General features: G+C 36.6%; 1 protein-coding gene across 2 annotated transcripts; it reads right to left on the bottom strand.

Annotated features, from left to right (window-relative positions):
* Nucleotides 1-199: 199 nt before the first annotated feature.
* On the bottom strand, nucleotides 200-20,600 carry mtmr1b (myotubularin related protein 1b). Of its 2 annotated transcripts, XM_056262234.1 has the most exons (16): nucleotides 20,395-20,600; nucleotides 14,171-14,276; nucleotides 12,712-12,777; nucleotides 10,160-10,235; nucleotides 9,802-9,896; nucleotides 9,128-9,235; nucleotides 8,473-8,574; nucleotides 8,267-8,350; nucleotides 7,999-8,148; nucleotides 7,312-7,500; nucleotides 5,608-5,793; nucleotides 3,995-4,201; nucleotides 3,811-3,903; nucleotides 3,622-3,735; nucleotides 1,586-1,762; nucleotides 200-768 (listed from the first exon to the last, which is right to left on the bottom strand). In XM_056262234.1, exons 1-16 carry the CDS (start codon nucleotides 20,442-20,444, stop codon nucleotides 619-621), a joined length of 1,953 nt encoding a protein of 650 aa, XP_056118209.1. In that variant the 5' UTR covers nucleotides 20,445-20,600; the 3' UTR covers nucleotides 200-618. The 2 variants fall into 2 exon arrangements, with proteins under 2 accessions (XP_056118209.1, XP_056118210.1); XM_056262235.1 differs by lacking the exon at nucleotides 12,712-12,777.
* Nucleotides 20,601-22,404: the final 1,804 nt, after the last annotated feature.

The raw sequence follows: 22,404 nt of genomic DNA, 5'->3' as shown, positions 1-22,404 counted from the left end.
AACACTAATATACACAATTACAAATTTAAGCTTATAACAAATTAGACAAGTATTATAAAAAAAAAAAAAAAAAATTGGCATTACAAACGCATCTAGAAAATAAAACATGTATGCATTAGGCAACGTTTAGTACTTCTTATGTAACAGTAATATTGAATAGCATTTAAAATAATAATAGTTTATCTGAAGGTGGCAGTTTATGTGTAAAATAAATGTGTCACTCGCTACCACAGAACAAATTTATCCACAGATTTTATATTATGCATGATTCTGAATTATGTTACATTTTAATTAGTAGTAATTATTGGAGGCAATAAAAGAGCAAGAACATTCTCGCCAAAGCCACTGGTATATTCAGGCATGTTTTTGTTCTGGATTACATTTTATTGTTAACTACTAAATTTGATAACAAAAAAGAAACCCTTCCCTTGATGAAGCTCAGATGTTAAAGTCATCAACCGAATGTGCAATTTTCATTTTTACCCCCAACAATAAGTGACGAAATAAAAATAATTCAAAAAGTTATGCATAGAAAACTCATTTTATGGAAAATGTTTGTTGAATGTAGTGCTATGCTATTGGGTTCATGGCCTTTAGATGGCACTCATGACCAAATGCTCAGACAGTGGTCTGCATGGGTATGCCTTCATGCTCCGAGGAAGAGAAGAAAGAATGTGATGAAGCTGCATCTCGTTTTAGCTCCTCCACTTTCTTCTGCAACTCAGACTTCAGGACCAACAACTCCTTCAGACTCTGATGAACAGGAACCTGACAGACAGACAGACAAGGGGGAAAAAACATTTCACTAAATGTGAGGTTTTTACATCACAACATTTTCAACTTTTGTACAATTGCAATTAAATTACAAGATAAAATGAAAACAAACAAATAATAACAATAAAAAAGGTCCAATTAAAATGTATATAAAATAAATACATATAAATGTAAAATGTAACAATAAATAATGCATTGATAAATAATTGTTAAATAGTATTTTTATATTTTCTTTATCAAAATGCAAAAAAAGGACTCTGTACTCTGTAAAATAGTTATATTAAGTACAAGCAGGAGGTAAAAACAATAGTACAAATGTTTCATATATATTTTCTTTATCCGATTAAAATTCAGCTGACCTGAGCAACCAAGTTCATTTGTTGCACCCAAATGTGAAGTATCTACATAATCAGAATTCCTTTCTTACTTTTTTAACCATATACATATATGGCCAAATTTATATAAATAAATATTACACATAAATATCAGCAACTGCACCAAAATGCATATTTTTGTTTAGTTTTGGCCTAAACAAATACAAATTTGGTGTTTTCTCCCTCTTTGAGTATGATGTATCAAATATGATACTCAAAAAACACATGGAATTATTAAAAAAAAATATTATTTATGCATTTTAATAAAAGTATTTTGTCTAAAGGTTCAATAAACTGTTCCAAAAAATAAATAAAAAATAAATGATTGCATATGTCAGGCTTTACAGTTCACAAAACACATTTTCACCTACTTCCACTGAAACACATGTGGAATGATGAGTTATTAAACATTATCATCTCCCGCATCCCCTGCTCACCTGTGGCCTCATGCGAGGATTCCAGCGCACATAATAACTGACCCAAAGCTCTAGATGTCTCAGACTGGCTACCGGATATAAAACATGGTGCTCGTAGTTCACATACAGTGGGTTGGTAAACTCCTCAAGCTGGCTGTTCACATATGACCATAGAGACACGGTCTTACTGTAAACCTCCTGCACAATCAGAATGGAATGACATGAGGGTGAGTAAATCATGACAGAATTACTGTTTACACCTGGTCACTTAAATTCCAGTTCACGTCAACCAAAGCAACAGACATGAGCCGCATTTTATTTATCATCAGCTAATTTCAAGATCAAAGACCGAAATATGAGAGAGAGAGAGAGAGAGAGAGAGAGAGAGAGAGAGAGAGAGAGAGAGAGAGGGGCATCAGCACTGGTAAGATCATTTAGTCTAGTTGAGCGTCTGCTACTTACTTTCAGTTTTATTTAAAGGATTTTACACGTCACATGTTTTTGACATAACTGCAATGTCACGTGAGCGTAACCGCGATGGAGATGATGATCAAAACCCGACGCACGAGCTGTAGAGGCTCTGCCCTCTTCTGGAAAGCTGGGTGGGGAGCAGCAGCTCATTTGCATTTAAAGATACATTCAAGAAAACAGCATGTTTTTCCTTCCACTCAAAAATGGTCATTTACAACATGGTATAATATGATCTGTGGAGTATTTTGAGCGTAAACTTCACATACACATCTTGGGGACACTTGAGACTTCTATTACATCTTGTAAAAAGGGGCATAACAGGTCCCTTTGAAATCCGAAAGCATTCCGGAGGGCATTTACACCTGGGGCCTCATTTATAAAACTTTGCATAGGATTTGCGTCAGAAGTGGCGTACGGATGAAACATAGGACGTGCGTACGCACAGAAATATTCAGATTTATAAAACCGTGCACACGCACATCCTACGCATTTTTCCCTTAATAAATCACAATCAATTCTAAATGTAGCGCAGCTTTTGCGGCTTCATGTCACGCCCATAGTTGCCCATAAATAGTCCGTGAAACGCCCAAACGTTAATATTCATCGATAGCGAAATCATGGCAAACATAGAGAGGAACTCAAAAAAACGTAACTTCACTCAATGTGAAGTAGAAGTTATCGTTGGCGAGGTGGAAAAGAGGAGAAAAATGTTGTTTGGAGGGCACAGTGTGGGCATTACTAATGCCAAAAAGGCACTTGAGTGGCAAAAGGTTGCAGACGCCGTAAACGCTGTAGCCTCACAACCTCGGACTGTAGCCGAAATAAAAAAGAAATGACAAGCTACAGATGTCGGTTATAATCTACTTGGAAATGGGAAATAGTTCAGCGCAAATGTAATTTCTTGCAGCTTTCTGAATGGTTGAGACATACGTCATACGTTATTTTATCAAAAATAAAACAAACTAAAGGCATATGCATGAAATACCATGATTCCGTAGCTGATAAAGACATTTTTACTATGAAAACAACTTTCCCCAGTGGACAAATAATACATCTATCTATTTATCTATCTATCTATCTCTCCCTAATTATCTATCTATCTGACTGACTATCTAGCTATATCTAGCTATATCTGCTCCGCCTGACGGACACATTGGTGAGAATATCAGTTTTGTACATTATTTTGTTCTGTTTACCATCTTATTTATGACGATGAATTGTATAACATGCCAATATTATTGCAGAACATATTTCACTTTTCTTTTTGTGTTTCACACTTTCACGTGTTTCTTCCATCTGCCGACGGTGTCGCCATTTCTCATTTCACCCGTTTTTGTGCGTACGCCTGGGTCAGAGCTTGCGTGAAGGACCGCACATTTTACCGTCAAGTTTGCTTTTTATAAATACCAATTATTGCGTAGAGAGCGGCGTACGCCTTCTTTTGTGCGTTTATAAATGAGGCCCCAGGTCTTTTCACGACCTGACAGTTATCCAAACACAGGAAACGCATAAAGTGACAAGGTGTAAACAGGCACTAAAACCAAGTGACATTAATGCGCATAACAGTTGCACACATCTGTTCTTGCCTTCGAGACTCGCTCTTGCTCGCTGTTGTAGAGAAATGTCCCAAACAGGCAGCTGTAGAGGTGATCAAGCACCGTGACCAGAAACAGCTCATTGAATTCAAATGCAGAGGGAAACTGTGGAGAGAACAGAGGTCGTATCATACACGTTTCATTTTGTTTTTTTAGCTCCACTCGCCACTTTTTCCTCACCTGTCGTGTCATTTGCCAGACACAGTCGATGAACTGCACAAAGAGAGGCGAGCGCTCAGAGTTTGCGTGATTCCCATCTCCATGTCCCACACGCTAACAGACAGAGGTAGAGGAAGATACAGTGAGATGTTTGTACACATTCAATGCAGTATGTGTTTTTCCTTACATGCAGAATGTTTCTGACCGAAGCAAAGCGGTGTCCGAAGCTCAGCCATTCCTTCTCCAGCAGCACCTGGAAGCCCCTGAGCGAGCGGTAGTGCGCGTCCAGCATGAGCATGGCCAGAGAGGTGAGCTGAGCCGTGCGGTCCCAGCCATCACTGCAGTGCACCACCACTGACGTCTTACCCGACTCGATTCGGTCTGCGATGCGAACCGCACCTGCTAGCAAGAGCTACAGAAAAAACAGTGATGTTGTACCTTTAAGAAATACTTTCTATTTTTACATTTAGTTAGTTTCAATCGTTTTCTTTTTCTAAATGACACATTTTTGAATGATTAATTAATTATTTGAGCAACCTTAAATGTGTGAAAGACAAATCTAGAGTATGATAAACAGAAAAGTGTATAATTTATGCACTTTTAACCTGTTAAAGGTGCTGTATGTAATTTTTTGACTGTACTAAAGCTAAAAAAACAGGATTGGTTAAATAATACATATATATTTTCATTATCCAATTAAAATCCAGCTGAACTGAGCAAACAAGTTAATTCTCTATTATGTTTTTTTTTTCTTTCATAGAAAATCAATGGAAAAGCAGTGCATTGAAATTCTCAGTGAACATAATATATATATATATAAATAGCAGAGTCCACACCACAACTATAATGATAACGGCACAGAGAAATTATATTGTTGGAATCTCTTTCAGAACAATTTTTTTCCCAGCTGATGAACATTAAAAACATTGACAGCCAATCAGAATCTACCCTGCTCGAGCATTTAAAGTAGCAGAGGACATATATGTAGCTTGCGCTTATAAACATAACGCTATAACTATATAACGATGGAGGCTAATATAGTTTTCGTTATAGTTATCTTCAGTGTTGGGTAATATTACTTTAAAAAGTAATGAATTACATTATTGCATTACTCCATAAAAAAGTAACTATGAACAAACAGGAAAACAGGTCTTAGACTTGTCTGAGAAATTGTTAACGGCAGTATGAACTGACTGGGGATGTCTATGGACTTTTGAGTTTTGAGGTAATTATCTTACGTAGCTTGTAATCTTTATTGTTGCCATTTTATTCGATTTAAATATCTAAATGTTAGTAAAAACCTTTTACATATTAATCTGCATACTAATGCTAGTAATGGGATGGACATCAATTATGCTCGTCTTTTCCCGCTCATTTGAAGGTATCTTGAGTGAAACGGCTCTATATTTAACAAAGCACATATAAAAGACCTGAACTGGAAGTGATGAAACCTGCTTTACAGAATACTGAAGTTTATTGCACATAACCCTCATTGCGTTACTAAGTTACTTTTTTATGGTAATGCATGATTTTGAAATAATTTCACTTGAAAAAGAAACATTCTTATGAACATCTTGGAACTTAAGAAATTCTTCTTTAGAAGATTTTCGTGAATCCAGCCCCAGAAGGTGACTTCATCAAGCCTCTCTACAGAATCAGCCAATGAATTGCTTGCTTGCAAATTAAAGTGAAAGAAATATTTTAAAACATCACTGAAAATTCCTGAGTATGAAAGTCAGGATATATAATGACCACCTGATTCAATCATGGTTTCAAAAAACGAACATGGTGTAGTAGTGACATAATCCAGATTCTCACCCTGATGTATTCCAGCCAGTGCGTAGAATCCACAGATGAGAACCAGTGCTGTTGGTCGATGGCAGGATACACCACCTCCTTGAGTTTCCTCAGGGATTCTCTCATCACATGTATGTTGGGGATCTCCAGAAAGTTCAGCTCCACATTGATGTAGAAACTCTCATTCTCATATCCTCCATCTTTGGTCTATAAATGTGGAGCCACATATAAGCCATTCTAGAAAATCTGGTACAGTAGTGGGTTTGTTGCTGGCACAAGATGGTCATCACACATGATGCTGTAATTTGTATGGGGAACATGTTTTGACACAGCCCATCAATCTATGAGCTTTCTATCATTTCTTTCATAGTAAAACTGAACTGAACTTCTTTTTGAATCCACATAAGAAAGTTATACAGCTTTGGAATGACATGAGGGTGAGTAAACGATGACAGATTGAATTTTTTTGGTTAGTTTTAGTCTGTGTTGAGGTTTAAACTGGTTCAGTGAAACCAGTATTCATACTTTTTTAGTATTTAAGAATACAACTGATAATCAACCGATTCTCTAAGTAAATTTAGAAACTAAAACAGGTTAATAAGCTCAATTCCTCCCTTACTGATATGCATTGTATGCAAGGTTTCTCAAACATCTCATGTACAGTATATGATTTTTGTATAAAACATTTAATTTGGTCTTCACTGACCTTCTGATCTAAAGGCTTTAATGCTGGAAATTAGTTTTGTGGACATAACTACATCAATTGTATCAATACATGTACTGTCTCAATAAAAAAATATTTGTTCTTCCTTTTAATGGAAATGCATTTATTTGATCAAAAATACAGTCAAAACAGTAATATTGTGAAATATAATTACAATATAAAAGAACTGTTAACTATTTGAAGACATTTTAAAATGTTAAAATTTATTCCTGTGATGCAAAGCTGAATTTTCGGCATTATTACTCTCAGTCACAAGATCCTTCAGAAATCATTCTAATATGATGATTTGGTGCTTTCTTATTATCATCAATGTTGAAAACAGTAGTGATGCTTAATACTTTTTTTCAGGATTCCTTGAAGAACAGCATTTATTTGAAATATAAATCTTTTGTAACATTATAAATGTCTTTACCGTCACTTTTGATCAATTTAACGTGTGTTGTGGAAATTTACTTTTAAAAGTAATGCGTTACAATATTGTGTTACTCCCTACAAAAGTAACTAATTGCATTACTTACTTACTTTTTATGGAAAGTAATGTTACATTACTTTCGCGTTAATTTTTCCTCACCTGGGCTAGGCTTGTTTGTTTGCTTTTTAGTAACTGAATTATTTATTTTTTAATCATTTTTCAATTATTCAGGGGTTGTGTAATATTTTGAGTTCGCATTTTACAGTTTTTATTCATTTTGAGGACTGCTGAATCTGTTTTTGTGCAAGAGAGATGAGTAAATGCTCACATTTAGTCTGGAACTACAATAACCATAATGTGGTACCTTAATCACGATTTCTTTCAACATGGGGACAGAACAGATGTCATGCAATAAATGGAAAAACAAAGTAACTTGCGTTACTTGTTTAAAAAAGTAATTCGATATTTTGTTGTAAATTTCAAAGTAATCCGTTACTTTACAAGTTACTTGAAAAAAGTAATCTGATTTCGTAACTCGCATTACCCCCAACACTGGCTGCAGTATTTGTTTTTTAAAACAGTTTCTTACTTTGTTGGTGTCAGCCACAGTGCATTGGCGAGCATCAAAGATGCAGAGCTTGTGAGACTGAGCGTTGGCGTCGAGTATCGTCTGAAGGTACCGTTCATCCTCCCTGCAGCGACGGTCTGATGGGCCCACCTGTGGCTGACTGCAGCGCACTATAGCGGCCTGACTCTCGGGGTGAATCCAGGACAGCACCTGAGGGAATGTGATTACGTTTAAGAAGATGGTCATGACAGAACAAATAAAACAGTGTGGCTAAAAACCGCCTCCATGCCGTTATGATTGGTTGCGGCGATATTCACGTGGTAAAGACCGTCTCTCGTTTTCGAGTGTGTTCCGTATTTGCAAATCGGTCTGAATTGATAAATAATGGTGTTAATGAAAAGGCAAATTAAAAAGTAAGTATACAACTCAGCCACTTGATATCACTGCTTTATGTGAAAGTGACATGTGAAGGCCATGCTCGGAATTTGTCCTATGAATTTAACCCATCCAAGTTAGAGCACACACATTAGAAGAAGTGAGTAGTGAACACACACACACACACTGCAAACCATGCCTGTACTGAGAGTCAAACCCGTTTTCGTTAACTATAATAGCACTGATGACAATACAGATGCTGCTAGAGGATATTTCAATTGGCCAAACAAAGGCCCGAGATCCAAGGTTTTTCAAGAAAAAAAAAATTCTTACAGGGAAACGCCGTTTGGCCCTAAAGGCCGCCACTCTCTTCAGTTCGTCCTCTGTGACGTTTGAAGGCAGGACCAGCAGAGCAGGATACGTCTCACACACCTCATAACTGCTGTTCACTTTACTGATGATCCAGCTCTCGTTTGGAAGACCCTGCCATCACCCACAACATCGACATCAGGTACATCAGAACATACTGCAATACCAAAATGATTACCTGTCCTGATACAAACACATTTTGCATATGGTGAGTGGTGATGACAGTTCTTACCTGTCTCTTGTACTCAGCGATTGGGTCGTAGATCTTCCAGCCATCTTCTGGAAACTTCTCTCGGTATTTAAAGGCAAAGAGAGGCTGAGGGAAGAGAAGGAATGTGTATCATTAAACACATTGAAACATCGTCAGCTAGTGCGCTATGGTGTGTATAGCACATCCTCACGCGTGTGTCATATGTGGGTGTTTTCAAGAAGTCGTACCAGGTTGTGGGAGAGAGGGAACGCATACTTTGACATTATTTCAAACACCTCCAAATCGCTCTGTCCCTCCTTCTTGTACGCAAACCGGGGGTTTCTCAGGTCCTGTGAAAAGAAATGGTTAATTTTAAAGAGTGTGCAAGAGAATAGAAAGCTAAGCTAAGACAGAAAAGGGAAGGGGCCACGTATGGAAGCTTGTCTCCGCAACAGAATAAAAAATTAAAAAAGGTAATTGCGACTTTCTCTCTCTCGCAATTGCGATTTTACATCTCGCAATTCTGAGAACTAGCAATTGCAACTTTATATCACGCATTTCTGACTTTAGAAATCAGAATTGCCACTTTATATCATGCCATTTTGACTTTATATATCGCTATTGCGAGTTTATATCTTGCAATTCTGACTTTATAACACGCAATTGCAACTTTATATCATGCAATTCTGACTTTATAACTATTAATTGTGAGTTTATATCCCACTATTCTGACTTTATAACACACAATTGTGTCTTTATATCATGCAATTCTGAGAAAATTTGCGAGAAAAAAACATTTTCTTTTTGAGCTTTTTTTATTTTTTATTCAGTGGCAGAAACAAGTTTCCATTGGCCAAGAGCCGATGAAGGGTGAAAAAAGAAGAAAACTGATTTGTCCTTTGCCTTGCAGACTATCTCAAGTCCTTGAGTGTTGTCTCCGTGACTCTGAACAGCGATAGACTCAAGTCTGCTTACGGCTCCAAGATTCACATCCAGCACAAATGGAGAATCCTTTCGCAAACACAGAAACAACCTTAATAACCAATCAAAACATTTGTACTTGTTGAGATCTGAGAAAACACTGGAATAAAAGCACTAATTTAATCAATCTACTGAGACAGTAACTCAACAGAAACTCAGTACAATGCTGTTCAAAAGTTTGGAATAATTAATATGAAAATTTTGGCCGATACCAATAACCGATAATTCTTTATATTTGAAATCCGATAACCGATGTATTGGCAGATAAATCTAAATCCAAATTTTTATATAATTTTTGAGAGCCTGATTACAAAAACAAAAGTCTCACTATTAAAATCCATGTCCCAAGCACACAATTATAATGTTCTCATTATAAATTTATGTAGCCTAAATGACAGACTTGCATGGCTTATTTCCGTTGTGTTGTACATTTTCCGTTGTGTTGTGGTTAATTTCCGTTGTGTTGTGGATTAATTTCGTTGTGTTGTGAACTTACGGTATATTTGCTTTTTAAATTTCGTTGTGTTGTGCACTCCTGGGCCACCGTATGTGACTGCCTTTCGATAATGTAAAAATAGGTAGAAGAGTGGGTTTACCCGTGTCAGACTCTTAAAGTAGAGCTTGTAATCAGTGATGGTGAGAGTCCCTCTCACAACCCCAGAGAATGGACAGATATACATGACGTCTTTGACTGTGAAAACACCACAGCGTACAAAGGTTATCTACCATTGCTGTGCATATGTGTGGAAGACTATTCCATCCACTTTTGCCTAACCTATACTACCTAAAAAGGACGACAATAATATGTAAAGCCTTGTCCACTGACCTTCTGATCTAAATTATAACTTCTTATGTCATATTATGTTTAACTTGCTATGCTTCATGGTGGTTCTGTGCTGTTACATCAGGTAAAAAGATCCTAAACCAGGAATGCGCACGTGTTAAGGTCCTTACCGATAGCCTTGATGGTTTCTCCAGGAACACGTGGAGCCTCCTCCATCTGAGCCTGCTTATTTCCTTCTCTGAGTGCCTGTCAGACATTGGAACAAACACATTTTGATATGATTACATGCACATTATTTTCCAATTAAGGTCCATATTCTGAATAAGATTTTTTCTGATAAGATGTTCTTCAGAAGTTCAGAAGTTATTGAAATCATCCAAAATTCTTCTGATTAATACAGGCATATGCCAGCTGTCTTATTTGAATTTCTAGAATCTAGAATTGTGGCTTTTTGCAGTTAGGTTAATGTGTACATAATCAGAATATGTAAAACTCACCCAACTGCTAAGGTGTTTCTGGTAAAGTCATCAGCAAACCCAGAGCCCAATGTCACTATAATATCATGGTACCTAAATATGGCCCATGTCCCCCTTTCAGTGAAAGTCTATGGCATACAGTAGGTCTTCAACCCTGAAGCAAAGTGTTCTGCAAAGTTTATATCCAACCTGCTTCAGATTGGGATTTTCATGTAATCCTGAAGAGCTTGCGTTGGTAGCTATATGCCAAAAACAACCACAGCAAACACCAAAACATGGAGGGGGTTGCAATACAGATGTTGCAAGATGACCTATATACATCATGACAACCACATATGAATGTATTTTTTCAAAAGAAAAACAAAAAAACAAACAAAAATCGCATTTCATGGGATTTTTTGCCGTTCACACTTGCTAAATCTGATCGGGTTTCAATCTGATATGCACAAAAAATCTAATTTAGACTGATAGTCTGAATGAGGCTTTACAAAACACACACACACACACACACACACGTTAAACAAGAATTAAACAAATGGAGATTTAGAAAAATACCTCTCCAGATACAAAAATACTCTGTATGTGGTTTCCTTTCCACCACTCCCAAACTTTAAGTTCTCTCTCTGCCTAAAGCAAACAGCCGGTCCAATGTTTGAGGCTGTGAACTAAACGCGGAAGGCAGAGCTGTAATTCAGAGGACTGGAGAAAATCTCAGTGAGATTCATATCTTTTTATGCTTTCATTAACTTTGACAGAAGGGAATATGCACTTCACATAGCTAAAACACATGGACAAAACTGTAGCATCTTGATGGTGAATTTAGCACCAGTAACTAGTAAACTATGGTCTACATGCATTATCTTTTAAGATCCCATGAACCACAAGTAAATGTTTTGGCCCTGAAAAAGCTGTTTTCGTGAGCAAACTGCTGTCAGCAAGCAGTAGGGTGTTCAGCGGGATGAGGGTCTGCTCCACCCACAGTGACAGAACTGTTTGGCAGCTTCGTGGACACAGACGAATCTGAGAATTCAGTCATTCTGTTGCGGTCCAGCTGCAGGACAACGACAGCACTGTGGAATTCAACAGGCTTGACCTTCACCAAGACAAAAGATCTATGGAGATCTGTTCAGCATTATGCTAATAAAGCCCTAGAAAGATGGCACGGGGTGGTGATATTTCATAATGGCATATGAGTCAAGCCATTTGTGTTTTCCCCCTCACACATTATGTCATGTGCTATATCAATAATGGAGAAAAGGCATGTGGCAGATTAAAATACAAATCATGCTCTTTCGACAGCATCTGCGGCACAGAAAATAATTTAGACTGGGTAAAAACAAACTGAAAATGTGTTCACAGTAATAAATCTAAAGTGCTTTTGCAGGCAAGCATGAAAATAAATGATATCCAAATATTATAATTAATGCATTTACATGGACAACAAAATTATGGTAAATATAAAAAAAACAGTTCATTATAAATGCAAGAAATCCACATTTACAAGATTTTACGGCCGGCCGGCCGGACAGACAGATAGAGAGACACAGATAGATTGATGGATGGATGAACTGACAGACAGACAGACAGACAGACAGACATATAGATGGATGGACAGACAGACAGACACAGATAGACAGATAGATAGATAGATAGATAGATAGATAGATAGATAGATAGATAGATAGATAGATAGATAGATAGATAGATAGATAGATAGATAGACAGACAAGACAGATAGATAGACGGACAGACATATAGATATAGACATGAATGGATGGATGGATGGACAGACATGCCCCCGTCCTGTTCCAGTGCCACTTTCTGACATAACCACACAAGGTAAAGTTAACATCTGTCTTGTTACTAGCGACAAAAAACTTGCAACAAGTGAAACAGAAGCATGTGTCTTGAACAATACTGTAGCCTTAAACCATGGTCATGACCAGTACCAGAGTTCAAAGACGGGGATGGACTCACATACATTCATGCATACAAATTCACGTACTTTACTACCATCTACAGCGTTAATTGGGAGGGGGTTACAATGTTATTTCATGAGCGGGAGCTTGAAAAAGAGTGAGAAGAGGACAAATTATTTCACGTTAAATAGCATTTAACCCTAAAATTACTTTTTTTTTTTTTTTGGATGTAAGTGTCTTGAAACGGTCTATTTCTGTTTGTAAGCAAGTAATCATGTCAAAATGTTAACATGAGTCACACACAAACACACACAGAGGAAGACTTGCCGAAGAGGGGGCAGTCTGTTGAGGGTCACTGTCCAAGAGAAATCCTTTAACCTCCACATCACAGTCCTGCACCAAAGAAACACCACAACACCACAGAAAAAAACAGAGATCGATGAGGAAAGAGGAAGAAAAAGAGAGCAGTGCATGTAACCACACACCAGAAAGATGCAATCATTTCAAGAAACTATGAGAACTACAAGCTTTCACGCAGGTGTAATAAGGTCAAAAGGGCTCATACACGTTTTGTGTCGCTTTATATTTTTCCAGAAGTCTTAAATGTTAGTCAAGGTGTCTGCACCAAAAACTCTGAAAAGAACAGTATGGTACTGACTGGGATGGGCGAAAGTATTTTAACATAAAAAAATGACATTACTTTTATGTTTCAATACAGGCTATTTTTGGACTGGAGAGAGAAGTTCTGAAATTTACAATTTGTTATCATAGTCAACTTTTATTTTATTTTTAAAAGTTGAATTTGACTAGATTTACATTAATTTGACATGGTATATGATCCCTTTAAATAACCGAAACAGAAGCAGTGTCAGAGTCAGAGGTTCTGCATGATTAACAGAAAAGTAGATTTTAACTCACGAGAGTCATCAATGTTTGAAGTTCCATAGCTTTTTTCCCCCATGAATGTATTATAAAATTGGTCCATATTACCTGTGCACAATATTCCAAGTCTTGCTAATCATCCAACAGCTTTGTGTGAGGAACAGACAGATTTTCCATCTTTTCAGAGAATCAGTTGATCTAGTTCATTAAACTGGTCTGAATGATTCACAAATCTGTTGTTGTGTTCAACAGATTTAATGATCTGGTTAACAGCATGCTTTTTCAGCCTGTTCCTCACACAAAGCTCATTTGAGTTATCTGGACTATTTTTATGATTCTTTTATGATTCTAGGATATGGCCAGGAGAAAATAACCCTTTGTGTTCCAGCACAAAATGAGGAGTAAATACTTTCTTTTTCATATGAAATTAGTCAGAAACAAGTGGAGAGTAGACATGACAAAATAACTTGATCAGCAACGTTCTGACCCACTGTGGTTTCGTTTCGTGACAAAAACAGCAGTTGTCTAAACTGTGCTGACTCTTGCATAAGAGTGTATAAACTAAAAACACTGGGTGGAGATCTCTGGCAATGCATAAATAAAAAAAACAGAAACCTGTTTTGAGTTAGTGAGCATTTACATGTTTCGTCATATTGATTGCTTCTGTACGCGGTCTACTGCCTCTACGTATTGCCACACATTGATGAAATATAAGTAAAAAAAAAAAAAAAAAAACATGAATAAATCAAGGAACATTAGTGTCACAAGTATCTACAAAACAAAAGAAAGCAGATGTATTCTTTGTAAAAGTAATGCAATTCAAACCGAAAGAGATCTGTGTTGAGATATAATAATAAAAAAAAGTATAATAATAATTAATATAACCACTAGCACATACACATACCTTGCACTCTCTAGAAATCGTCTCCGAGCTGATGGATCCAGAGATCGGACTTGACATTGTGGCTGCAATCAGTTGTTTGCACCATTCAACATGAGCCCCTGTGGGACTATAATATAAAAGTGTTAGTGAGTTACGAAATACTTCTGACAATAATATATGTATAAGCGCACTCATTGAGCATTTGTTCATGTTCAGCTGGCTCTTATTCACCTCAATAGTTATGTTGTTGACTCAGACTCTGCTGTTGCATCTGTAGCTTATGTACTTTTATATTCATACTTTGTAAAAATGTCTTGAGCACTGGCTAAAAGGAATTATAATTACTTTTTTTTTTTTTTACTTCTTCTTCTTCTTCTTCTTGTTGTTTAATGGCGATTAACTCCTAAGGAGCATTATCGCCACCTACTGTGCTGGATGGAAAATTAACCTTGGGTGATAAGTCTGAATTTTAAAAACTGTCTGCCTGTCTACTAACTATATCATCCCACATACATCATCATTATTTATCATACCTGCAATAGAGGTTTCATTGAGCTTCATCCGGCGCTGCGTGTTCAGCTCCTCCGTCCACACTCAGCCCCCATGGCGGGTTCAACGTTACACACATTATAATCTAAATCCCAAACCTGAATCATATATAAACGCAATTAATGCTCTATATATCTGCCTGTCTATTAAACCTTTTCCTAGAATATCCTCATTCTTCATTCTATCCTCTCCATTTTTCAAATGACTGAATAATACATCCCGAAAAATATTATACTTACTACAAATAAATAATACATGACATACATTTTCAGATACACCACATGCATCACATAATCCATTCTCATGTAACCCCATAATTGCCAGTGTTGAGTTTAACCCTGTATGTCCCAGTCTTAACCTAGACAGCAATACCTCTTCTTTCCTATTTCCTCCCTGGCAATGTATCTTCCCTACTGTCTGTGTGATACTATGACACCATCTCCCTTTGCTACTACTATCCCATCTAATTTGCCACTTATTCATTAACTTCCTCTTTAAAATCGATTTTGCCTCCTTTTTCCCCATAGGTACTCTAACATCCACCTCCCTCTTGTCTAGTGCTTTTTTTGCTAGTTTATCAGCAACTTCATTACCAGATACCCCAACATGTGCTGGTACCCAACAAAAATACACCACTATTCCTGCCTCTTTCAGTCTGTATAATGATAAATATATTTCCATTATTAAATCTTCTCTGTCTGATCTTGCATGTACTATACTAATTAAAGCTGAAGAAGAATCTGAACATATTACTACTTTATTTGGTCTGACTTGTTCAACCCACTGTAGGCCTATTATTATAGCTGTTAACTCTGCAGTGTACACGGACATCTCATCGGTCAACCTCAAACTAATCTGTTTTTTAAAATATGGAATATATACTCCTAATCCAACCTTTTGACTGATAGGTTCCTTAGAACCATCTGTAAATATTTGTAATACTGAATAAAATGTGTTATTTAAAAAGGCATTAATCTCATTTCCAATGTACTCCTCTTTGGACTTGCTTAGTAAACTCAAATCTACAAGCGGTTCAGGGACTTTCCATGGTGGAGTATCAGTAAGTGGTATATTGGGACAGAAGATCTTATTGTCCATACAACATTCCTTAGCCCATACTCTGCTCTTCCATCCAAAACTGTGTCCTTCATCATATGAGTATTCCCAGCACTCCTCCAATACTTTGCGAGTAAGGTGATTATTTGCTGATTGTTGAAGATTTACCCAGTATGTAATTGCCAGTTTTTCCCTTCTAATATCTAGAGGCATCTCTCCCATTTCTACTCCAATTGCATCCACAGGGGATGTTTTAACTGCTCCACAACATATTCTTAATGCTTTGGATTGAATTATATCTAATTTTTTCAGTAAAGACTTTGTTGCCGACCCATATACAATACATCCATAATCAAAGCAAGAACGAATCAATGCTTGATACATGCACAACAATGCACTACGGCTAGCTCCCCAATTGTGACTAGCCACCGTACGCATGCAATTTAAGATTTTTTTACACTTTGACTCAATTTTACTGATATGACATTTCCATGTTAATTTTTTATCAAACCATAATCCAAGATATTTAAAAACAGGTACTCTTTCCAATGTTTGATCATATAACTTCAGATCTAAATGTTCATTCCTCTTGTTCTTTGTGAATAGCATATATTGTGTTTTAGAGACTGAAAACTTTAGACCCCAATCCAATGACCATTCTTCCACTTCTTTAATTGACTCCTGTATACCTTTAACCACATTTTTAATATTACGGCCTCTCTTCCATAATGCTCCGTCATCTGCATAAAGAGCCAATCCTATTCCTGGTTTATTCACTTTATCAAAAACATCATTGATCATTAAATTAAACAATAACGGGCTAATTGCACTACCCTGTGGAGTTCCATTTAGAATGTTATAAGGAGCTGATAATTCTTCCCCAATTTTCACCTGAAAAGTGCGTTCAAATAAAAAATCTAAAACCCAATTATAAAATTTGCCACCTATTCCAATTTTATTCAGTTTAATTAGCAAACCTTCCCTCCATAAAGTGTCATAAGCCTTTTCTATATCAAAGAAGACTGCAATCATGTACTCTTTCATTACAAAAGCTTTTTTAACTTCATTTTCAAACAATACTAAAGCATCTGCTGTAGACCTACTTTTCCTAAAACCACTTTGAAATGTTGATAACAATTCTCTTTTCTCTAAAATGTAATTCATTCGCCTCACAATCATTTTTTCCATTACTTTACATAGTGTAGAGGTAAGAGCGATGGGTCTATAATTACTAGATTTTGTTATATCTTTCCCAGATTTAGCAAGAGGGAGCACAATTGCCGTTTTCCATTGTTTAGGAAGGATACCCTCATTCCATATATAATTATATAAATCCAGTAATATTTCTAATGCTTTTGGTGATAATTTCTTTAATATTCTATAACTTATCAAATCTTTTCCTGGTGTGGTACTCTTTGAGTTATTAATTGCTGTTTTTAATTCAAAATAACTAAACTCATCATCCAAAATATTATTAAAATCTTGTTTTTTCTTGCAAACATCTCCGTAAATATTCTTAATTTGCTGACGTCTTGTTAAAAATGTATCATCTAAATTGTCAATGCTATGAGCTTTAGCAAATGTTTGAGCCAACATAGTAGCCTTGTCTTTATCTGTGATAGCTACCTTCCCATTTTCCTCCATTACAGGTATTTTTTTAAAACTGTCAATTCCATTCATCTTTTTAATCATACGCCAGACTGCATTTATTTCAGTTTCTCTCCCTATCATATTGCAAAAGTTTTGCCATGCTGACCTTTTTGTACTTTTAATAATCTTTTTAACATAAGCCCTTTTTCTTTGATAATCTATGACTGCTTCTGGTGTGAGTGTTCTTTTTAAAAACTGAAATGCTTTATTCCTGTCTCTGATTGCTGCCGAGCACTCCTCTGACCACCATGGCACATTCTTTCTTGTATTTACACCACTTGATAGTGGGATAGACTGAGAAGCTGCAAAATAAATGCCATTCACTACTTTATTATATCTGTCATCAACACTACCCTCTACTGAGAGATTTTTGAATTGTTCTTCACATAACATTTGAAGTTTTCCCCAATCTGCTTTCTTATATATCCATTTTACACCAAAATTACATTTTTGTAGTTGAATCTTATTTTGAATTACACAAGTCACTGGAAAATGATCACTTCCTATATTATCTTTAGATACTGACCATACACATTTACCAGCTAATGATGCTGAAACTATTGTGATATCCAGACATGACATTCTACCACTTGCTATATCTATTCTTGTTGGATTGCCATCATTTAAACATACTAAAGAGTTATCTTCCATGAACTCTTCTATTATTTCTCCATTTTTATCTGTACTCCTGCTACCCCAAATACAATTGTGAGCATTAAAATCACCACATATAATCATTTTATTCGCCTTTTCTCCCATAACACTTTTCAGGATATCTATCGTTAATTCTGAACATGGATTATAGAAATTTAACACTCTGATTACCCCCTGTGTACCCATTATTTCAATACATATACTCTCTGCATTACCTTCATTACTTCTTTGTCTATATATCAGATTTTCTTTTATGAATGTTGCACATCCCCCACCTCTACCATTAATCCTGTCCTTCCTTATTACCTCATAGCCGTTCATCCTAAAGTCTAATGACTTGCATAACCATGTTTCTTGTATACAAATGATATCAGGAGATTTATTCAGATCTGCAATATACTTTTTAAACTCCTGTCCATTAGCTATTAGGCTTCTGGCATTCCAATGAAGCAACAGGAAAGACATGATAATGTTATATATCATTACATTGAGATGCATCATAATTTGTTGTTATACCACCTTCTGTTCTCCCTTCTTTAGACTGTAGAATCTTGTGAATTTGTTCTGCTGATATACCGATGCAGTTCAAGAACTTGTTTGCACAATCTACCACAATTTTTATTTTATCAGATCTTCTTCCTACCTGCCCAGTGCCATTCACCACTGCACAGATAAAAGCCACAAAATCAGTTTTGTTCATGTTAATGTTGTCATTTGAATCATTCTTTATCAAGTTCAGCTGTTCCATTGACTTGTCAATCTGAGAGGTTTGTTCCGGTCCAATATGTATTCTTGTATCGCCTACATGTTTCACTCTACGAGCTGCTTCTGCATATGTTACATTCTGGGTGGATTTTACCTTTTGGATTTCACGAGCCTGTTGCTGCACTGGACATCCTGCATATGCAGCACTGTGTTCTCCCCCACAGTTGCAACACTTGATCTCAGCTCCTTCCTGACACTTCCCGTATTCATGCTCCCCTCCACATTTTGCACAACGCATTTTCCCTTTGCAAACAGCAGCAGTATGACCTATGCGCTGACATTTATAACAACGCAAAGGAGGGGGTACATACTCCCGTACCACATAACTGATGAAACCTAGCTTTACCTTGACTGGTAGATTGCTGTCTTCAAAGTGTAACAGCACAGAAAGACTATCACACTTTTCATTATCTTTCCATGTCGTCAATCTTCTAGCCAAAGCAACTTTGCCTCCAATCAAGTTTCCTTTTATTTCTTCCATAGTTACATTTAAAGGAACTGCTGAAATAACACCACGTTTCTTCATATCTATTCCAGCACAACTTATTTTACCACCAGCTAGTGTTTTCAGTTTTAGAATCTTTGCTTTCTGATTTTCATCCTTACACTTAATCAAGACTCTTCCATTGCTCATACATGTTGCCCCTTTCACTGATCCCACTTCTTTTTCTATCGCTTTTGATAGTTTAACAGGATGCATGTATTGCTCTGCTTGTTTGACAAATGTGATCATTACTTTTATTTCCTTTTCCTCACTATTTCTCATCATCCTTTGCCCTGAATCCCTGATTTTACTTGTACATTCAAACTCATCACCCATGTTACTTCCTTTTTTCCTTTTATTATATCGCACTTCTTGGAACTCCATATCTTGATTACCATCATCGGATGAATCGTCCATTATGTCCACCTACTTCAACTCAAGAACCGTTCCTGATTTGTCCTTTTAGAATCTATTAATTTGTCCTGACGTTTCTTTAACCGCTGCCAGAACTCTTCGACGTCGACCGTCTCCACAGAGTAGCCCAACCTGAGTGAGTCTTTTTTTTTTTTTTTTTTTTTTTTTTTTTTTTTACTATTAGTAACTCAGCCAATTACATGGCACGGCTGGTCACGTGATATCAACACAGCGGCGCCCATGAGGGGGCGACCCGCTGCACTGAATAACAAAAGCTTTTTCTAAGACTATGTCTTGAGTCATCATCTCATGTATGCGTGGATCATTTATATAAAAAATTATAACCACTGTTTATTCCATGAGTAACACATTGATTATCTATTAAAAAAGTGCACCTTTAATAAAGAAAAGTCATCAGCGTTGCTCATGCTGATAAAGTAGCCTACTTTCTTATCAGCATGTCTGGTTATGAGACAACACCTCATTCAAACAAAGTAACGTTAAGATCAAGGATTTTATTTGCATCAAGTTCACTCAGTAACTAAACCGAAGAAACGCGCTGAAACACCTGGTTTATGACACCTCGTCATCAAATGCGACTTACACGAACGCATCCACGCCACTGATGGAGTAGATGGGGTGTCATAGTATATGGGGTGTTATTGGCACTAACCTGTCTGGAGTTTCGGGGTTTGACTGTGGTGCGGTCTGTCGCTTGTCCATCCTCTACTGTAAGCTTACAGAAAGTCAAAATCACGCTATGTTGCATATCCAAGGCTCATCGTGTGCCATACAACGGATAACGCTAAAACTTTGTGACTCGGAAAGACGCGAAATCCTAGGGATATCGCTCATAAATGTTAATCAGGTCTGTGCTGCGTAAACTTCCAATGGTGATGGCTTACTCATGAATATTAACTACGTTGCGTCGATATCTTCCAATGGCAAAGACTTAAAGTCATGAATATTAATACTCAGCCTTAAACGCAGTATGATTCGTAAACTCGCCTCCCGCACCGCCACGCCAGCGATAATAAATATCAACAAGACTACGTTACCCAAAATGCAATAGCGTGAGGTGTTTGGAAAGCGTCTCAAGGATTTCATGTAAAATCTTGGGGGAGTAGGGAGCACCCATCTGGCTCGGAACAATTCTTCCCCCAAATCCCAAATCCTGCCTTCTTAGCAGCTATTCACAATTAATGGGGAAAACACAAAGAAAATGTCCAACTATGCTCCCATAATGTAGAATTTATTTTTGAAGTGTTGAATCCTCATTTCCCCTGAAATGATTACCTACACGTTTGTGTTCTATTTTTATATTCCAAGAGCCCTGTTATTCTTTACTACCTCATTATAAATGAACACTGTATCTATGATCACGTGTAACAAATGCACGTTTTCATATTCAAAATTGAAGATATAGAACCTGCATACAGTACATGGATTACAAATCTCACATCTGAGTGACTCTACATGACACAAATGGGTCATTCCTGGGATTCGGTTTCCAGGGAAGAAGTAGCGTAGCGTATTTAAAGTTCTTTGGTAACGTGTTGTAATGTTTCCAATCAAAATACAGTTCAAACAAAAGTAATATTTGTAAGTGTTGTGAGAGATAAAATGATCCATCTATATATTTTTTTATACCACTTGTCCACCCTGCTAAACAGTTTTTACAATAATTTCATAAAAAAAATAGCACAAAAGACACATTAATAATTAAGTGACAATGAAAATGTATTGGAGAATCAATGTAACACTTTAACCCTCTGATGGTCTTCGGGGTCTATTGGACCCCAAATGACTTTTGCTCAAATTAAAAAAAATGTTCTCTTTGTCCAAATGGTTTGAAACTTTCTACGGCTCTCAACACTTTCTAGATCTACAAAAAAAAAAAAAAAAATTTTTTTAATGATATCTGTTTTTATGTTGGCGTGACAAAAATAGTCACACTCGTGGTCTTCGGGGTCTATTGGACCCCGCAATCAAAATAGACAAAATAACATCATCAAAATCAGAAACAACGTAGAACACATAGACAGAAATGACAGAAATAAAGTGGCACACTTCCAACAATGCAAAAAATATCCACAATCCAAAATTATCATGCTCACCACAGGCGCACACACACACACACAAACACACACATAAAGAGGAATACATTTATACAGGAATACATACAGACTATAAAAACTGTTCTCTTATCATTTGTAAAATAAAATAATCTAAAATGCAGAACCACCAGAAAAATAAATTGGTAACACTTAGACGCATTGAAAATGTGCGCACACACACATACACACACACACACACACACACACGCACACAGACACACAAACACACAAACACACACACACAGGAATACATTTGTAAGGCTATAAAAAGTCTTATAATTTGTCAAATAAAATCATACAAAATGAAGAACCACCACAAAAATAAATTGGTGACACTGTACACATAAAAATAAAATGTACACACACACACACAACAACAACAACAACAGTGAAGTGCCAAACCTGCTCCAACCCTGTCTGCAGAAGTCATGCGGTTTACCATGCATAGTGTTTTTTCAGAACAAAAAATGCTAAATTTTGACAAAAATTATATTATTTTTGTTATAATTGTGATTTTATAATATTTAGATATGAATCCAACTGAAGAAACTATATCTTTCAGTAAT

This window comes from Rhinichthys klamathensis, unplaced genomic scaffold (genome assembly GCF_029890125.1).
Source record: "Rhinichthys klamathensis goyatoka isolate OS25496 unplaced genomic scaffold, OSU_Roscu_1.1 h1tg000191l_1, whole genome shotgun sequence".
Lineage (NCBI taxonomy): Eukaryota > Metazoa > Chordata > Actinopteri > Cypriniformes > Leuciscidae > Rhinichthys > Rhinichthys klamathensis.
This window is presented reverse-complemented; position numbering and strand designations above follow the sequence as displayed.

What these genes read in the sequence shown, in the direction of transcription:
- mtmr1b (XM_056262234.1), bottom strand. Translation starts at nt 20,444, where the DNA reads ATGGACAAGCGACAGACCGCACCACAGTCAAACCCCGAAACTCCAGAC. An exon ending in AGAAACCATCAAGGCTATCG is followed by an intron (nt 9,897 to 10,159) that starts GTAAGGACCTTA and finishes GTGTTTTCACAG; the next exon opens with TCAAAGACGTCATGTATATC. An exon ending in AGCAAGAGCGAGTCTCGAAG is followed by an intron (nt 1,763 to 3,621) that starts GCAAGAACAGAT and finishes CTGATTGTGCAG; the next exon opens with GAGGTTTACAGTAAGACCGT.